Here is an 18,593-nt window from a genome sequence, read left to right on the forward strand (position 1 = left end):
GAAGAACGAAAAAAATATCACAATGTTTATGTTTACATATAACTCAAATGATAATGAAAATAAGTATAGAATAATTGGTGATTCTCTTAGAGAATATTTAATGAAAAATCATTCATGATTCTATTTTTAAAAATTCAAAATTAAATATTGAAATAAAATTATTATGAACTCAATAAAAGCAAAGCATTCAAACCTCTTTTCATTAACCAATTTCAAATTTTAAAGATACCAAAGAGCAAAGAGATAAAAAATGCTGCAATACCCTGCGTTCATGACTCAGTTCCCATCGTCGACGAGGGTTATTCCGACGTCGTATCTTTTGCCGGCGCAGTGGCCCCAGCCCCACAACGACGAGCTCCTTCTCGCTATGGAAGAATCAGAATACGAAGATAAGGTCCATCTCTCATCTGCGCATCTACACTACACACGTAATTGTTAGTTACGAGCTCAGATTTTTAATTTTTGGGAAATTTAGGAACCCTGATTTGTGTATACGAACAGTTTATTCTTCAATTTTTGTTTCTAGAGAGAGTGATTGTTTCTTATCTGCGGTTCCGAAAGTCGATTTTTTATATTAAAAAAAATTAGGGCATTTGAATTAGATAGTTGAAAATTGGTAACTTGATCGACATTTTTTGGTCTTTCTGTGGTTTTGGCTCAGAGTTGATTTTTTTTGCTAATTATACAACTTAATTTTTAGTGTTGGCGATCATACCAGTACAATTAATTCAAATAGATTGGAAAAATGTGGCTTTGATTCATAGTGGATGAGTGATGAACACTGTACTGAAAAAGTTGAAACATATTATATATTTGTAGGATAGCTTATGGCACCTAGTTAGGCAGTAGCTATTAAATATGCAGCTGTGAAGAATGAGAATTTTGTAGTTGGCTCAACACTCAGCATCAATGTGATGGATTAATTTGCCTGGCACTTTAAGATCTTTATCGTCGTTTTGAATATATGCTCGAAATAGTTGCAGAATAGATTGTAACAATCATAGAAGCAGCGGCGTCGCTTAGCAGCTCTACGACTAAAAGCTTGATGTTAGAAGACCTTAAGATTTTTATACCTTCTAGCATCAGTTGCAGAATCAGCTGCAACATTCGTAGAAGAAGTATTGTAGCAGGCTAGCATCTCTGGAATGTTACTAAATAGTAGATGGTAGCGTTTTTTACCTTAAGATCTTAATCGTAGTTTGGAAGCCTTAAACACACAGTCTCCTCCTAATGGTTGCAGAATCAGTTGTAACATTTGTAGAAGGGGCATTATATATCAGCTCTAGGACTGAATGGTAGATGAATGAGTATTCTTGACCTTAATACTTGAGTTTTATAGTAGTTTGAATTTGAAAGCCTCTGAATATTCACTCACCTACTAGTGGTTTCAGAATCAGTTGTAACATTTGTAGAAGAAGCATTATATAGTAGCTCTAGGACTAAATGGTAGATTTACTTGACCCTTCAGAATTTACAACTGTTCGGAAGCCTTAGACACCTCCTAATGGCTGCAAATTCAGTTGTAACATTCATAGAAGAAGCATTCTAGTACATCTAGAATGCAACATAATGGTAGATGTTAGTATTCTTGACCTTAAGATCTTTATCGTGTTTTGGAAGACTTGGACATTCACGTCGTAATGGCTACAGAATCAGTTGTAACATTTGTAGAAGAAGCATTACAGAATGGTGGATGTTAAATAGAGTATTCTTGGAGCTGGGGCTAAAGAAGATTTGGCTGCTTGATTGATTGCCATACTTGTGATATTGTTTTAGGGTGTAACCATTTCTGCTTCTTGATCTCATTTTCAATTTTCCAAGTGAACTTTATATTGAGAGATAAGTAACCGTTGTTCCTTCTAATTTTGCAGTGCAATGAAATCAGAAAGACAAATAGCAACTTAACCATAATTGGGAAAACAACAGTTGATCACGATAAAGAAGATTTTGACAATGATGCTGATGATGATGATGCTGACAATGCAGAAGAGTCTGAAGGTGATGAATTTGAGCAGGAGACTGGTTGAAGTGTGTGTTAGAGAGAGAGAGTTTGTATGTTACAATGAACCACTATACTTGTATGTTGCAATGAACCATGAAAAGATTTGAAGACTCAATTTGTTGATAGTTTCTGAATTTCAATCCTCACACTCTCATTGAAAAGTTGATAGGTGACACACATCTGCGGTCTCTATACAAAAATTTGCATGTTTGAAGTTCGTGTCTTAAGGTCTAATAACGTACGCGGATGTATTTCAATTTTTGTTTTATTTTAGACGAAAATGCTTGTGTCTTTACTTTGAATGAATATACCATTTTTGTCATCTTTCTTCTCATTTCTTTCGCACGCCTCTATCTCTTATTTCATCTTGTAGCAGTGTCTTGTCTTCCTTTATCTTTTGCGAGTTTTTCTCTTCTTCCACGACAGGATCTGGGTGATAACCACAATGCTTCTCCTGATGCTTCAATATATAGTTATCACCTAGATCTTATCATTGAAGACAAAAAAACGCAGAAGGGATAGAATTGTGTAAAAGAGGGAAGAATATAAAACAAATGGGGTAAGTCAAAAAATTGAGAAAGAACCTTGGAACATCCCATGTGTGACCACCAAAATTCATGAACTTAACTTATAGTTTGCACTGCTAATTAATAACATGATACATTGTAGGTAGCCACTGATAGGAAAATGCAATTAATAGTATATATCCTTTAACAATCCACTTGAATTTGGCTTCTTGCTCTCATTATCATCGGCTCCACTTTATTACTTTCAAGAAAAGCAATAGTGAATACTAGTCCTAAACTCTTTCTCCCCAAGAAATATGAATTTAGTATTCTTTTTGTCGATATTATGCGTTGAGCATTTGTATACTTGAAAGAGTTGTTGAATATCTGTCTCTATCCTTGGATTTTAAACCCCAATTTTTGGAGTAAAGAAATTGTGGGACACACTATGTTTTGAAGGTGCCATATTCATATTAGTTGACATGCATCAGTAACATTTAAATAAATAGAATATTTCAGTTCAACTTTAAGTTTACAAAAAGGTCAGGATTTCGAGGGCAGTTGTGAGTCTTTCCATTAAAGAAAATAAATTGAGGACAAACAAAGAAAAAAGAAAGGGGGAAAGAGCGATTGGTTAATTAGAAATATAGATCTATTAAGTCATTTTCAGCCAGAAATTTAGAACTATCTAGATTTTCAGTCACAAAAATGAGGACACAACTTGAACTTTTAATTCAGTATAATTTTATTAACCTACGATTTTATACATTTATTTAAAATGCTAAAATATTCAATATATTTATTTGAACTGCAAATAATAAAATACGCTATCATCAATTAAATATATATGTGCAAAAATGACACTAACGAATTCATAATAAAAATATACTACTACTATAATTGAAAAAAATACATGAATCAAATAAAAGAACTATAGTTTTATATAATTTGATACTTAAGCTTCAAAGCTAAGAAAGGAAATAAAAGGAATAATAACAGAAAAATATTAGATCATATCCCCCAATTTTCTTATCACATCAAGCCACTTGTCACATTCTCTCATTCATAACATGCCAAGCCACTTGTCACATTCTCTCATTCATAACATGCCAAGCCACTTGTCACATTTTCTCGTTCATAACATGAAGGAGTAGTATATTATAATTTCATGAATGAAAATTTCATCATCTAATAAAGAAGTGCCAAATTACCCTTAAAATGTCCTTTCACTCCCTCTTAGACAACTTTTAAAACACACGTAATTTACACTGAAACAACCCCAACTATGTTGTCCTTCAAATTATTAGCTGGTCAAGTTGCCTTATTTCAAATAAAAAAACCCCATTAATTATTGTTGTATACGATTCTCCGACTTAACTCTATTATTAAATATTATTGGTGTAACATTCTAAACATGGTATTGCAGCCTTGTAGGTCCCAAAATCACATCAAATCCGTTGCTTTTACGGTAAAGTCATGAAACTCCTTCCTTAAAATAAACCTGCCAATATAAATCAATTAAATAAATCAGTCAATGAATTAAAACTCGTAAAAATAAATTAAAAAGCATATTAACCGTTGTAAAAACTATTTTGCCCTATTATGTAACGAATCGGGCGTGTACACCACGCGACGACGGAGAATACGAAGAAGCGGCGGTGACGGAAAATTCGTTAGCGATATAATCGAGTTTTCGATTAACGGCGGCTAATTAGAATCAAACAAACAATTAATTTTTGAGAATAAATTACCAGAAAAAAAAATAATTGTTTGTATATTTCATATGTTTTTTTTTTCTTCCCCGTTTATGTTCAATAAAGAAAAAAAAAAGAAGCACGTCAAGAAAAAAAATAGAAACAACTTCTTCTTTTTCCCCTCTTTTCATTCCAACAACTATTGAGTGTAAATACTTCTCGCCGCATTGTGAAAATGCCTCAAACTCCTCACATCGTGGCAGTAGTTATTCACGGCGACGGCGGCGGTGGGGACGGGATATCCGATGACTGGAGACGCATACCGGTACGCCGCCGTCGGTTTCTGATACCGCGGCGGCGGATTTCTTTGGAAGTGCGCGGCAACCGCCGCATAGGGCTTCGAAACAGAGGGGAAATCGAAACAGGATACCGGAGACGGCGGTTGAGAGATTTTCTTCACTGATTTCAACGGAAACAGAACGGCTCGGATCTTCGATTCCGGCGAAACTCTCTCGTACTCTTCGATCACAATACGTAATTCTTCGTCGGATTTGATCGAAACTAACACGTCTAGATCCTCCGTCGGTAGCTTGCACTTCAAAATCATTGAAGATCCACACGATTCAACGAATTTCACCAACAGTTCTGTACGTGAAAATTGGGGGAAAACGCTCAATTTCTCGCGAATCGAAATAAATCAACAATGCGTGGTAAATCAGAATGCGAATCGTAATCGGAGGATAAACGGAATTGGATTCAATACCTGCGTATGAAATGGAGCGATCGACGGCGAGGACGCGAGTGGATCCGCCGGTGTAGCGGAGTTTGCCGTCGGTAGGGCGGGGGACGATTTTGCCGCCGTAGCTGTAGAGGAATTTGAGTGTTTTGGTAGAGTTTTCTGGCTGAGTCATGGTAGAGAGGAAGGAGGTTTTAGAGAGAGGAAACCAGAAAACGTGTAGAGAGGAAAGCTGCGGAAGTGTAGAGAAGACTATGGTTGCTTCGTTCAAGAAACGGAGAATGAGAGCGGTGGGGGTATTTATAGAATTTTGGAGACCTAAATATTGGAATTATTCGTTAATTTGAATTCTTCCTTTGTTGAATTTCAACAAAAGATTATTCGAATATTCGTATTTGGTGGGTTTTTCAAACTTTTATTAATTGATGGTCTCTTTAGGAAAAAGTAGTGTTCAACTATTTGTGGGAAAAGGAGTAATATTTACGCGTAAGAATAAAATTAGCATCAAGCAAAATCCTAAGTAGTAGTATACTCCATTTGTTATGGATCATACTTAATTATAATTATTATTATATTTTCAATTAATAATGTATTAAGAGAGTTTTTATTAAATTTAATAATTATAAATCAGAATCATATTTAAGTGTATAATTACTATTATTTTACCAATCCATAGTTAATACTAGTAAAAAATATTAATTTTTTTAATTTAGTATATCAGTTAATTAGTTGGATGTTGTTAATCAATAAAGTTCCGTCCACGAAAATTTGTCCCATTTTTTCATTTCCGCACGTCCCCCAAAATTTGTTTCATTTCACTTTTACCATTTTTTGTAGTGGACCTCATATTCCACTAACTCATTCTTACTCACATTTTATTATAAAACTAATATATTAAAGTAGGACTCACAATCCACCAACATTTTCAACTCACTTTCCATTACATTTTTTAAAACCCGTGTCCGATCAAAATCGGGACGAATTTTTATGGACGGAGGTAGTAACATTCTTTTTATATTTCAAGCACAATAGTAATCTTTTCAACATCATAATACTAATTCATACTCCATCTGTCCCATTAAAAATGCAACGTTTTCCTTTTTTGGTTGTCCCATTAAAAATGAAACGTTTCCTAAAATGGAAACAACTCTATCTCTACTTTTCCATCTCTCTTACTTTACTCTCTCTTCATTAACTCACAAAACAACACTACATAAAATCTCGTGCCGATTTCCAAATGTTGCATTTTAAGTGGGACGGAGGGAGTATATAGTATAAATCTAATTTACTAAAATTATACTAATAATATTAGAATCTAAAAGTATCGGAATCAAAAATCTACTTTTGAAAATATTTGTGGAAATAGTTAACATAAAATGCAAATTAAATTAAGACCATCTTTATTAATTTTGGAAATTTTATTTTTATAAAAATATTAGGTTCCTCACCGTGTTCAATTTGTAAAACAACAAATATGGATAGTCATGTGAACATATGAGATAATTTTAATTAATGAAAATAGTGATAGCTTTAGCAATAGTGAGATTATAATTCACCAAATGATTATTTGCATATAAATCAGTTAACTAAAGGTACGCGTATAATTTTACCAAATTGGTTAACCTTGGTGACACTAATCACACTATTATGAAATCCCATTTGTTGAATGATTAAATTAAAAAATCTAATTGCAATATTTTCGATATATAGTCGTAATTTTTTATAAAAAAGAACATATGAGTATATTGCGTTAAAATATTGGGATCTTCAGTCCACATCCTCAACATGTACAAGCATCACCATCCACTAAAATGTAAACCTAATTAATGTATTAAACTAATGAAACATTGTTTTCAAGAAGAAACTAATACTAGTATTATTACTATGCAATTTCTTAGAACTGACTCAAATTTAGGCTTCAACAATGGTGTCCAATACTCATCACTTAAATTACACTATTTTACAAGCATGAATGACACTATATAACTAAAATTTCAATCACTCTAAATCATATCATTAACTCATCGCTTCAGTATTTTCAAGGCTTCTACAGTGCTAAATATTTATGCAGTACTCCTATTAATGTTCATATTAAATGTAAAAAATAAAGTAAAAAATATAATAAAATGGAGAGTTTATTCTTTTTTATTTAAAAACGTGTTACGTTGAATTTGATGAAAAAAGTAATTTATGCAATTAAATACTAGTATAACCTAAAAGGATAAGGAAAAACTATCCGATAACGGGTGTTAGAATTCAGACTCGTATATTTGCACGTCTCGACTAAGAGCATCCGCAATGGTCGGCTAGCGACCGGCTAGCCGATTCGTCGTGCTAGCCGAACCATTGCGACCAGCCAGCGCGAAATCGGCGAGCGCATCGGCGTGGGCTGGCCGATCGCTCGTCGCTAGCCGATCCGCTGGCCGATCGGCTAGCCGCCATTGCAGGGGCCCGATCGGCCAGTGGTGTTTTCCGATTTTTTTTATTTTTTATTTTTAAACCTATATAAACGCGATTTTCGTTTCATTTTCATTTGCACCACTTGTTTTAACGAGTTTTCTCTCTCTCTAACTTTCTGTTCAAGAGCATCATCGAGCGATGGATCACGCGGGTGGTAGCGGTAGCGGTAGTGGTGGGGATCCTGAGGAGTACGAACGGAGGATGAACGAGGCTATGGAGGCCTACATGAACCGCGGGATGGAGCGGTACATGCGTATGGTGGAACAGCCAGGCGATACCTCGCCCTCCACGTAGCCGCACATCGTCAGCGGCTGTACGAGGACTACTTTGCAGTAGTACCCGCGGTTTCCCGCCAACATGTTCCGGCGGCGTTTCAGAATGCTGTGAGTGGAGTGTGTTTATGCATGCACGTTAGGGCATTGGATGCGTCAATATATGTGTTTCCGCTTCAGGCACGTATGCGGCATGGCACACCCGGCCACACCCCTATCCAAAAGTGCACGGCGGCAATCGTGCAGCTTGGCTCTACCTGAGTGCGCGTGCGTGGGCATGCGTGGATGCAGCGACCTCCACATCGGTGAAAGTCGTCACTCGAAATGTCTCAAGGAGTTCTCCGCAAGCGTGACTTACTTACAGGAGCGCACTTCTCAAGCTCACTCCCGAAGATTGCCGAATTCTGATGCGTATGCACGGGGAGAAGTATGGGTTCCCCGGGATGTTAGGCAGCATAGACTCGTATGCATTGGGAGTGGAAGAACTGTCCGATTGCCTGGAAGGGGGCCTACACGACCGCTACAAGTCAAAGAACCCCACCGATAATCCTCAAGGCCGTAGCTGATTACCGGCCGTGGATCCGGCATGCGTATTGGGGAGAGCCGGGTCGAACAACGACCTCAACGTCCTGAACTCGTCTCCCCTCTTCAACGAGAAGTGCCGGGCGTCGGTCCAGGCAATCTCATTCTGTGGCCAACGACGGCAACCGCATGATATGGGCTACTACTTGGCGGATGGGATATACCTCGGTGGCCGGCGGTTTTTGTGAAGACGATCCGACAAACAAGTGATGAAAAGAAGGCCTACTTTGCGCAACGACAGAAGTCGGCGCGCAAGGACGTGGAGCGCATTTGGTGTGCTCCACGGCTCGATGGGCGGCAATCAAGGGCCCAACGCGTTTGTGGGATGTCGGATGCGTTTCCGAGATAATGTACGCCCTGCATTATCCCCGCACAACATGATCGTCGAAGACGAAGGCGTACAACCGACTAGTTGGGTCAATGACGATGAAGCCGGTCCAAGCCACGAACGGCCACCCCTAGTGTACGACAGGGGGTACCCCTCGATGAAGCCGGCCGACTCAAGGAATTTGCCAACATGCGCCAAGTGGATGCTCATATTCAACTCCAAAAGGATATAATTGAAGAGTTGTGGGCACGGAGGACTGCACGACGATAGTTTTTTTTCTTTATTATGCATGTACTTTTTTTTTTTATCTATGTAACTTTTTAAAATGCAATTAATGAATTTTCCCGTACACGTGTCTAAATTTAATTCCGTATTTTAATCGTAATTTTAATTCCGTAAATGTAGTATATTTTGAATTGTTTTTATTGCGGCTGGCCTATGGCTGGCCTAAATCTGACGTGGCAGGTGGTTTTTTTAGTGTTGCTGACGTGGCAGAGGAGAGAATGGCTGGCCTATGGCTGGCCTACCGACCATTGCGGATGCTCTAACATGATACGACAAATTCTTTCAATAAGCAGTTATGTGCGTGCGTCTCACCGATACTCGTTATGACACCAAACCGTGATATTTAGCTCTCCATATTTAGACGGGGTTGTGGATGACCTTATTTAACGAATCCAAACGAAACTTTCGAATCGAGCCACAAATCAGATTGTTTGTGCGTGAGAGAGAATCATGTGTTGACATGGCCCACTGAGGATGAGATTAGTGGCAATAGAGAGGTGGAGTCAGTTACAAAGACATAGAAATTCGCGCTCATATGGAAGCGACACGTGGAGTTAGGTTTGCTATGTCTGTTGCCGGTTCACGCCAAACCCATTCATATTTGGACACAACTATAACCGCCTCCGCCCTTTTCCTTTTTTTAAGGTGGGCGTATTTTGGGACTTTCCGCCCTACATTCGTCTGTCGTTATTCCTCACTAACTAATTATATTTTAACAATAATAAAATAGGACTCATATAGTAGTAACTCATTTTGATTTTCCATATAATAATACTATGCAGTATATTAAAATGAGAAATATTATGTTATTCATGTAAACATTTTGCAAGGTACAGTCTCGTTAGTTCGTATTAATAGTACTATATTGGTATAATATTTAAAAAATTATTATTAACATATTATGAGTTACATCAAATAATTGCTCGATTTTATACACGCTAAAATAGGCAGGAGATTTATACTTCGTGTGCCAACACGGCAACTCCAATTAATTGTTTGAATTTATAAAACTTTAATTTCATTATGTACAACAATATGACATACCATCGAAAAGTTTATTTATAAAAAATTATGGATATTGGCTTCTAATACCATATAATTTTAAAAAAAGTTGATTTTTTTTCACGAATTCTAAAATTGATAAATAATATCACGAACTTTACTCGAGTTTGTTATTTCTCAAATAATATCACGATACATATTTTTTTTACTAATTTCTCGACAACAACTTCGAAAGATTCAAGTTCTTCAATATTTGAGGATAGTTTACTTGAAATACACCCTCTAAAATTTATCTTCTATCCATTAGGGCATCCACAGTGGGACGGACTATAGCGCACCCTAAGCGACGCCCTATGCACCGCCACGTCAGCATTTTATCCTCCGCCACTTCCACCCAATGGGGCGGACTATAGCCCGCCCTAAGCATTTTACTTCTATTTTGTATTTATATAATTTATGCAAATATATCAAGCAAAATATATAAATAAAAACAACACAATTATTAAGGCAGATCCTACATTTACTTAATTAAAAAGAAAAGTTACAAAATAAGAAATTAAAAAAAAAAGTTACAAACTAAGAAATTAAGAAAAAAAAAAGGTGCACTACATATAAACTAAACCCCGGCTCGTCTAGAGTAGTCCCAACCTGCGGCCGAGGCCATCGATCATCCGCTGGATGTCTTCGATTTGAGCCGGGTTGGTCGCATGCATCAGGGCGTTGTGCGTGTCCAACAACATCCTGTAGTCGGAGGAGGCCACCAAATCGGTGTAGGCATGTGACGCAGCCGAAGTCTCGGTCGGGGTCGAGCTCGGGGCCGGGCTTGCGGCATGGTCAGGCGGCGCTGCGACGGATGTGGTCGCCTTGCCCTTGGCCTTGGCAACCTTGATGTCAGGGGGACGCCAGGATATCGGAGTGCCAGAACTCTTATCCTCGAACACCGAATTGTTGAGGTCCATTGAAGATGCGCCGCTCTCGCTGCTTGTATAATCAGCGAAGGTGCGCTTCGACGCCCTCTTCTTCGCCGTTATCGATTGTGGAATCATACCACCAACGAACTTTTGCTTCTCCTTCAAGATCGTCCAGGACTGATAGTGCTTGAAATCGCCGTACAATGACGTGTACAATCTCACCGCTTTGTCGCGCACATCCGACAGACTCTCGCCGCTGGCCTGCTCCCTCTCGCACTTGTCGTACAGATTGACCTGTTTCTTTATTTGATCACAGTGCTTGCGTAGTTGCTCCCTATGGCGCTTGTAGGCGTGGGGCGGCTTGGTCTCGTTGTATTTTTCGGCGATGCGCTCCCAATATGCCGTAACCTTCTGGTTGTTGGCGAACACCGGATCCTCTGACACATCAATCCAACATCTTGTCAAGACGAAGGATTCATCTGCGGCGTAGTTCGTCCTTCCCGGGGTGAACTCTTCACACACTGCCGTTTGCGGTAACTTCTGGGCTCGTGCCTTGGGCCGCCTCTTCTTGGTGGCGGAGCACGACGCGGCGGCGCCGGATGGAGCGGCGTCGGCTGCGGATCAGCCGCGAGGAGCAGCGGCGGCGACGGCGGGTGTACTGTTCGGAGAAGGCTCCATGTCTGACAGCCCGTACGAGTCCGTGCTGAACTCGGGATCGTACTGGGCGTTGGTGTCGAATGGCCGGTAGTCGTCGGGTTCTATACCCGACCATCGTGCACCACCGAACATCGGACTATTCGGACTTGGGTAATCTCCGGAATTCATTTTGTTTGAAGTGTAGAATATGTAGTGTGAATTTGAGAGTGAAAAAAGTAAAAAAAGTGAGAATATATATAGGTTTTGAAAATTAAATAAAATTAAATTAAAAATCAAAAACGCGTCGCATCATCCGTCGCATCGTCCGCAATGACACAGTGGCGGACGATGCGACGAACGATGAGCATCGTCCGCCTTCGTCCGCGGACGATGGTTAACCCATCGTCCGCGATGCCACAGTGCGGACGATGCGACGGACGTTGCATCGTCCGTCGCATCATCCGTCCCACTGTGGATGACCTTAATATAGCTGGAATTTTTTCGTTGGTGAGAAATAACAAACTCGGGTAAAGTTCGTGATATTATTTGTCAATTTTAAAGATCGTGGAAAAAACTTAACTTTTTGAAAGTTCCATAATATTAGGGACTAATATTCCAAAATATTAATTACTCCTAATTGTCTTATTTAATATTCACATTTCTTAACATAATTACTCATTTAGGAGAGATGACTACCATATGCCGCTGATGGAAGTATATATAATAATCATTGGAAAATTATGTTGTTTGGTGAATTAATTATGCTACTAAACTACTAGTAATCATATACTTATGATTTGCATGATTTTGTAACTGCAACTCATAAAATTTTTTTATTGCTATTTATTTATGGATTTAATAAATTAAATGGAGTATTAAACTATAATTGATTCGACCAACAAAACCACTAACAGAGATTGATTTCCTCCCATTAAAAAAACTCACTATGATGGAAAATGTTGCGTTCATGTGCAAAGAATCAATTAGAGAGAATAAATCTCACTAATTGAGATTAATTGAAATTAATCAATATTTTTAGTGGTCCTCGAGCAACACGTACATGGAATGTGAGCCAGATTTACGACATTATTCCCAATTTTATTATGCTGAGTATGATTATGCGCACAACATAATTAAGATTCTTGTCGTATTTTTTTTCATTAAAAAAGGTGCTATATTATCAATCATAATTGTATATCATGAAACAGACGAACAAAGAGCCTTACGTGGCTCCAATAAAGTAAAGATTCTTGTGTGCTGTTCCCTACAAATTTTACAAATTGAAATGAATTAATCATGATTGATAGTTAGTCCTAGGCCTGCTTAACCGGTTCTCGGGTTCTTGGGTACCCGGAATCGGAACCGGAACCGATCGGGTAATTGAAGAACTGGAACCGAAGAATCCGGTTCCAGGGTACCGGTTCTAATGTTTTCATAAATTTCGGTTCCGGTTCTACTCGGAACCGAATAATATATATTAAATTTAATTTATTTATTTTTTTACTAAAATTGAAGTACAGTACTCCCTCCGTCCCACTTTAGGAGTCCCGGTTGAGTCGGGCACATGTTTTAAGAAAGTGTTTAAGTGTGTAACAAATAAATATTGTAGTGGATGTTGGGATCCACTTTTAATTGGGTGTCCAATAAATAAATGTTTTAGTGGATGTTGGGATCCACTTTTAACACTTTTTTATTAATTGTAGTGGATGTTGGGACCCACTTTTAACACTTTGTAAGTATTTTTTATTAATGTATCTCAACCGGGACTTTTAAAGCGGGACGTCCAAAATTGATCAACCGGGACTCCTAAAGCGGGACGGAGGGAGTAGTAATTAACAATAATTCATTTATTATTATCAAGGTTGGTTTTGATTCTTTAGTATTACTGAATGTATTCCTTTTGCTACTTTGATATTGCTTAAAATAAATGCTACTCTTGGTTTGACAATATAATTTTCCAATTTATGTGTTTGGATCATTATTTACCATTATACTTTGAGTTCTTTAAACAAAAATAATTTTAACAGATCATGAAAGCTCTTAGAGGAGTCAAGGTGGAGGTTACCAATTGAGGAAACATGCGAAAGAATATACCGTAATTCTTGTTTGACATCACAGACAACTCGTGGGCTAACGTGAGAATCATATTTCTTGATACTAAGTGGAGATAATGTAATTGTTGTTATATATAAGTTAAATCTAGTTTGGTGTCAGATTAAAATTAGGTAAATAATAAACAACTTTTAGTTAATTAGTATACTTAAATTAAAATTAAAACTACAAATCGGTTCCGGTTCGAAACCGGTACCGGCCGGTTCTTACCCGGTCGGTTCCAAACCGGAATCGGACGGTTCCGGATCCGATTCCGGTTCCGAGATTCATGAGATTTTGCAACCGGGTACCCGGTCAATCGGATCGGGTAGAACCGGAACCGGCCGAATAAGCAGGCCTAGTTAGTCCAATATTTTCCAACATTTCGCTATGGTATGTTTGCAAACTTTAATAAAATTTTCAAACTAATAGTAGTATGAATTTTTGGATATCTCACTCAAAAATGATATAATTTTATCTTTTAATTTATTTACTTTTTACTTAACTTAATTAAACACCCACATAAATACACTATCGAAATGGGTCACCAAATTTTACAATATTATTTATTTTTATTTATTTTAAAAGGTAATGATTTGACTTCATGCAGGATATAATGGTGATATGAAAAATTATATTTTAAAGTGAATTTAATGTTTTATGAAATCACTAGCGACTAAATCAAATTATGGCAAATCACAATTTCCTTCTTTTCCAAAACCATGACATATTAACAACATCATCATAATTGGATCAATTTGGGCTGGAACTTCGGCCTTTTCAGCTTTTAGTTTGGGCTTACCGTTTTATGACATTTCATTATTTCAAATACACTTAACTCTAATTTCATTTTTCATTTTTCAGCATATCCAATGTAGTTTGCAAAAGATTAGTGTGGTATACTATATGATTTAATTTTTCAGAGTCAAACCTTAGGAAAATGAAAATGTGATTGGTTGGCTATTTAGCACTTTGAATTTGTGGTTTAATGTCAAAATAATATATTAGTGCTTAGTACGGAATATAGACATTTTAAATGGCGATTCTCGCTGTAATGATTTAGATAGTCAGGTTCCAAATGAATTGAGTATTTGTGGCCATTCGAGAATTTGTGGTTTAATGTTAAAATAATATATTAATGCTTGGTACGGAAGATAAACATTTTAAATGGTGGTTCTCGCTGTAATGACTTAGATAGTCAGGTTCCGAATGAACTGAGTATTCGTGGCCATTCGAGTTTGGGCTCGAAAAAAACTCGTTCCTACCTCTGTTCCTAGTAAACAAGTCGAGATTGAACATGATTTTGAGATCAAGCTGGTGGTACTAAACACATGTTTGACCTTAGCTTAGTAGATTTCCTCTTCAAAATTTAAACCTCATTAATGCATACTTAGTCCAATTAAATAATATTAGCCCCAATTTAATTAGTAAAAGTCCAACAGGTTTGACCCAAGTCCAACCTCTATGGATCCTTAATCTGGCCCATTATAACTCTATATAAAGGAGATTTAGACAGAAGACAAATAATAATTCTTAATAAAATTTCGTTCCTCTCTCTGAGATTGAACGCCATTTTTCAGTTCTCTCCATAACTGAATTTTTGTCTTCTTCTCTAGTCAAGTCCTTTTGATTCTGATGAACTTTGCCCACCCAAAGGTCATAATCTGAGTTCAGGATACATATTAGAAGATTCGTGGTTGAGTACGAAGATCTTCACGTGGAGATGGAGCAAGCAATCGTCGATTCTTTGGAGAATCAGATCGGTAATCCTAAACCGTAGGAATTCATGAATTAGGGTTCTTATTCCTTGTTTGTAAATTATATGTGTTCTAACATGTAATTTTCTGTTTAACATGTGATTAATTGATCTTATAATCAGTCAAATAGATCTGTATGCATGATTGATTTATTTATTTATGCATGACTTCCCCTGTGAAGGGACACCACCAATTCCCTGCAATTACAAAGGGTTGATAAAATCTCAAGGGCCATATAAAATGGTTTGAACGTTATTCCCAAAAACTAAATAGTTAAAGGTTGATAAAGTCTAATAATAAAGGCATGCATTAGAATAATGCGACTTCCGTTAACATACAACCACTAGAATTTATCTAAATATTACTCTAATATTTTCCCATTGAGTCAAAGATATAAATTTCGCAATCGTCATTAAAACCGTAAAACCGATAACCAGGGTTTGACTAGTAAATCACTAAATTAATTAAACATACAAAAAAGTAATTTATATTGTGAAACAAAGTGCTCGACTAATTATGTTTACATGTTAAAGAAAACTCATCACTCTAATACTGTTTACATACTAAAATACTAGTAAATACTTATTCTCTTTAAAACAATGTTATTTTTGTCACCCTAACATTTCCGCCGAATATTTGAGCTTCAATTTGAAAAAAAAACAATTATTTTTAAGAAAATAATAAAACAAATGCTAAATTTTATGTATATTTAAAAATTAAAAAAACTCGAAGATCTAAAAAAAGTCCACTCTTTTTGCGGCAAAATCAAAGTGAAAAGTCCGCGTTCTCCATCACGTCAAAATTCAAACTTCCTGTCCGAGAACAGCAACCATCATCATCATTATCATCATCATCATCATATCATCATCATGTCGGAGCTCCAAAATTCCCTAAAATTCCACAAATCCAACACCAACACTCGCCGAAATCCCCAACAATGTCCCCAATTCCACCAACACCGCTTCTCCTCCTCCTCCTCTACTCCGCAGCTCCATCCACCGCCCTCGACTTCATCTTCAACTCCTTCCCCGCCTCCGCCGCCGCCAACTTCACCTTCGTCGACCACGCCCGCATCGACCCCCCCGTCATCCGCTTCACCAACGACTCCGAAGATCTCTCCAACGCCCGCGCCTTCCTCCCCTTCCCAATCCCCTTCCGAAAACCCCCCAATTTTCCCGCCAACTCCACAACGACGTCGTTCTCCACCCAATTCGTATTCTCGATTCTCCCCCAAATCCCCGACAGCCCCGGCTTCGGCCTCGCCTTCGTCCTCTCCAACACCACCACGCCGCCGCGCGTCGTCACCGGCCAGTACTTCGGCGTCTTCTCCTCTCCCCCCCGCACCGTCGCCCCCCTCCTCGCCGTCGAATTCGACACCGGGAGGAACACCGAATTCAACGAGGTCAACGGGAATCACGTCGGCATCGATCTGAACAGCGTTTTATCAGAGGCGACGGAGCTAGCTGGCTATTACGATTCCAGCTCCCAATTTGTGGAAATTGACATGAGGAGCGGGCAGAATGTCCACGCCTGGATCGAATTCGACGGCCCGCGAAACGAAATCAACGTCACGATCGCGCCGGCCGGAGTTCCCCGCCCGGCGACGGTTTTGCTCAGCTACAAGAATCCGGCGGTGGCGGACTACATCGCGGCGGAGATGTTCGTCGGGTTTTCAGCCTCGAAAACAGAGTGGGTTGAGGTGCAGAGACTCTTAGCTTGGAGTTTCAGCGATGAAGGAATCGCTAAGGATATAAACACCACCGTTTTGCCAATTTTCCACCCCGGGAATTCGGGTGGCTCTTCGCTATCGGAAGGGGCGGTTGCCGGGATCGCGGTGGGGGCGGTGGTGGCGGTGGCATTACTTGTTTCTTGGATTTGGTGGAGAAAGAATGTAAGCGTTAATGAAGAGGATGACGACATTGAGGATTGGGAGATGGAGTATTGGCCTCATAAATACTCTTACGAGGAGCTCACCGTGGCTACGAAGGGCTTCTCGAGCGAACAATTGCTCGGGTCGGGTGGCTTTGGGAGGGTTTATCGGGCTACATTGGCTGGCAATGACGCGGACATGGCGGTCAAGTGCGTGAGCCATGACTCGAAGCAGGGGTTGCGAGAGTTCATGGCCGAGATCTCGAGCATCGGGCGGCTGCAGCACAAGAATCTAGTGCAGTTGAAAGGGTGGTGCAGGAAGAAGAATGAGCTCATGCTTGTTTATGACTTCATGCCTAATGGGAGCCTCAACAATTGGATTTTTCACAATCCGAGGAGGTTGTTGGGTTGGGAGGGGAGGAGGTTGGTTCTTGCTGACGTGGCGGAGGGGTTGAGCTACCTTCACCACGGGTGGGACCAGGTGGTGGTCCACAGGGACATCAAGTCGAGCAACGTGCTGCTGGACGGGGACCTGCGCGGGAGGGTGGGCGATTTTGGGCTGGCGAAGCTGTACACGCACGGGCAGGTGCCTAGCACGACCCAGGTGGTGGGGACGCTGGGGTACTTGGCGCCTGAGGTGGCGACGCTGGCGTCCCCGACTGCGGCCAGCGATGTTTATAGCTTTGGGGTCGTGGTGCTGGAGGTGGCGTGTGGGCGGAGGCCTATTGAGACGGGCGTGGGGGATGGGGACGAGGACGAGTTGTTGATAGACTGGGTGAGGCGGAGGTACTTGGAGGGGAGGATATTGGAGGTGGCGGACGCGAGGATTGAGGGGGAGTACGGGGCGGGGGAGATGGAGGCCGTGTTGAAGCTTGGGCTGTCGTGTTGCCACCCTGATCCGGGACGGAGGCCTACTATGAAGGAGGTGACGGCCGTGTTGTTGGGGGAGCGCACGGAGATGGAACCGAGGGATATGCTATTTGGATTGACTCCGAAGCATAGCATGATCGATAGAGATGAAGATGAAGATGAAGATGCAAATGAGCAAGAAAAGGTGTTATTGCCTCAATAAAAGGTGTTTGTGTATTTGATATGTGTAAATATATTGTTTTATTGTGTAAATTGAATGTATAAGGTTCTTGATATTGTTGTTGTGTCATATACTTAGGAAATTTTCCATTCATGTACAAAGTGCTTTGTAACATTTCCTTATGAACTATGATACACGTTGCAACTGCAATGTCTAAGTTCTTTCTTGTTGAGAGTCTTAGTGCTACATGTGAAGAGAGAAGAAAGAAGTTTAAAGCTTTTTTTACATGTTTGTAAAAAAAAAACTTGCAACGTTTGTTACGCATAACGGTTAGAATAAACAAATACGGAGTACTATGTGAACTATAACTACAAAATGAGCTAATTTTACTATGAATAATTAATTACTTGGATTGATTATTCCATAATTTAG

General features: G+C 39.2%; 3 protein-coding genes across 3 annotated transcripts; 2 read left to right on the top strand and 1 right to left on the bottom strand.

Annotated features, from left to right (window-relative positions):
- The first annotated feature begins 212 nt into the window (after positions 1 to 212).
- Positions 213 to 2,136, top strand: LOC125190245. Its single transcript, XM_048087493.1, has 2 exons — positions 213 to 394; positions 1,872 to 2,136. Exons 1-2 carry the CDS (start codon positions 251 to 253, stop codon positions 2,025 to 2,027), a joined length of 300 nt encoding a protein of 99 aa, XP_047943450.1. The 5' UTR covers positions 213 to 250; the 3' UTR covers positions 2,028 to 2,136.
- Positions 2,137 to 3,715: 1,579 nt separating this feature from the next.
- Positions 3,716 to 5,218, bottom strand: LOC125190244. The gene is made up of 2 exons (XM_048087492.1): positions 4,966 to 5,218; positions 3,716 to 4,847 (listed from the first exon to the last, which is right to left on the bottom strand). The coding sequence occupies exons 1-2, from the start codon at positions 5,111 to 5,113 to the stop codon at positions 4,402 to 4,404; spliced, it is 594 nt and encodes a 197-aa protein (XP_047943449.1). The 5' UTR covers positions 5,114 to 5,218; the 3' UTR covers positions 3,716 to 4,401.
- Positions 5,219 to 16,111: 10,893 nt separating this feature from the next.
- LOC125187604 (L-type lectin-domain containing receptor kinase S.1-like) lies at positions 16,112 to 18,387 on the top strand. The gene has a single exon (XM_048084228.1). The coding sequence runs from the start codon at positions 16,200 to 16,202 to the stop codon at positions 18,201 to 18,203; it is 2,004 nt and encodes a 667-aa protein (XP_047940185.1). The 5' UTR covers positions 16,112 to 16,199; the 3' UTR covers positions 18,204 to 18,387.
- The last annotated feature ends 206 nt before the right edge of the window (positions 18,388 to 18,593 follow it).

The sequence above is a fragment of the Salvia hispanica genome, chromosome 5, assembly GCF_023119035.1.
Source record: "Salvia hispanica cultivar TCC Black 2014 chromosome 5, UniMelb_Shisp_WGS_1.0, whole genome shotgun sequence".
Classification (NCBI taxonomy): domain Eukaryota; kingdom Viridiplantae; phylum Streptophyta; class Magnoliopsida; order Lamiales; family Lamiaceae; genus Salvia; species Salvia hispanica.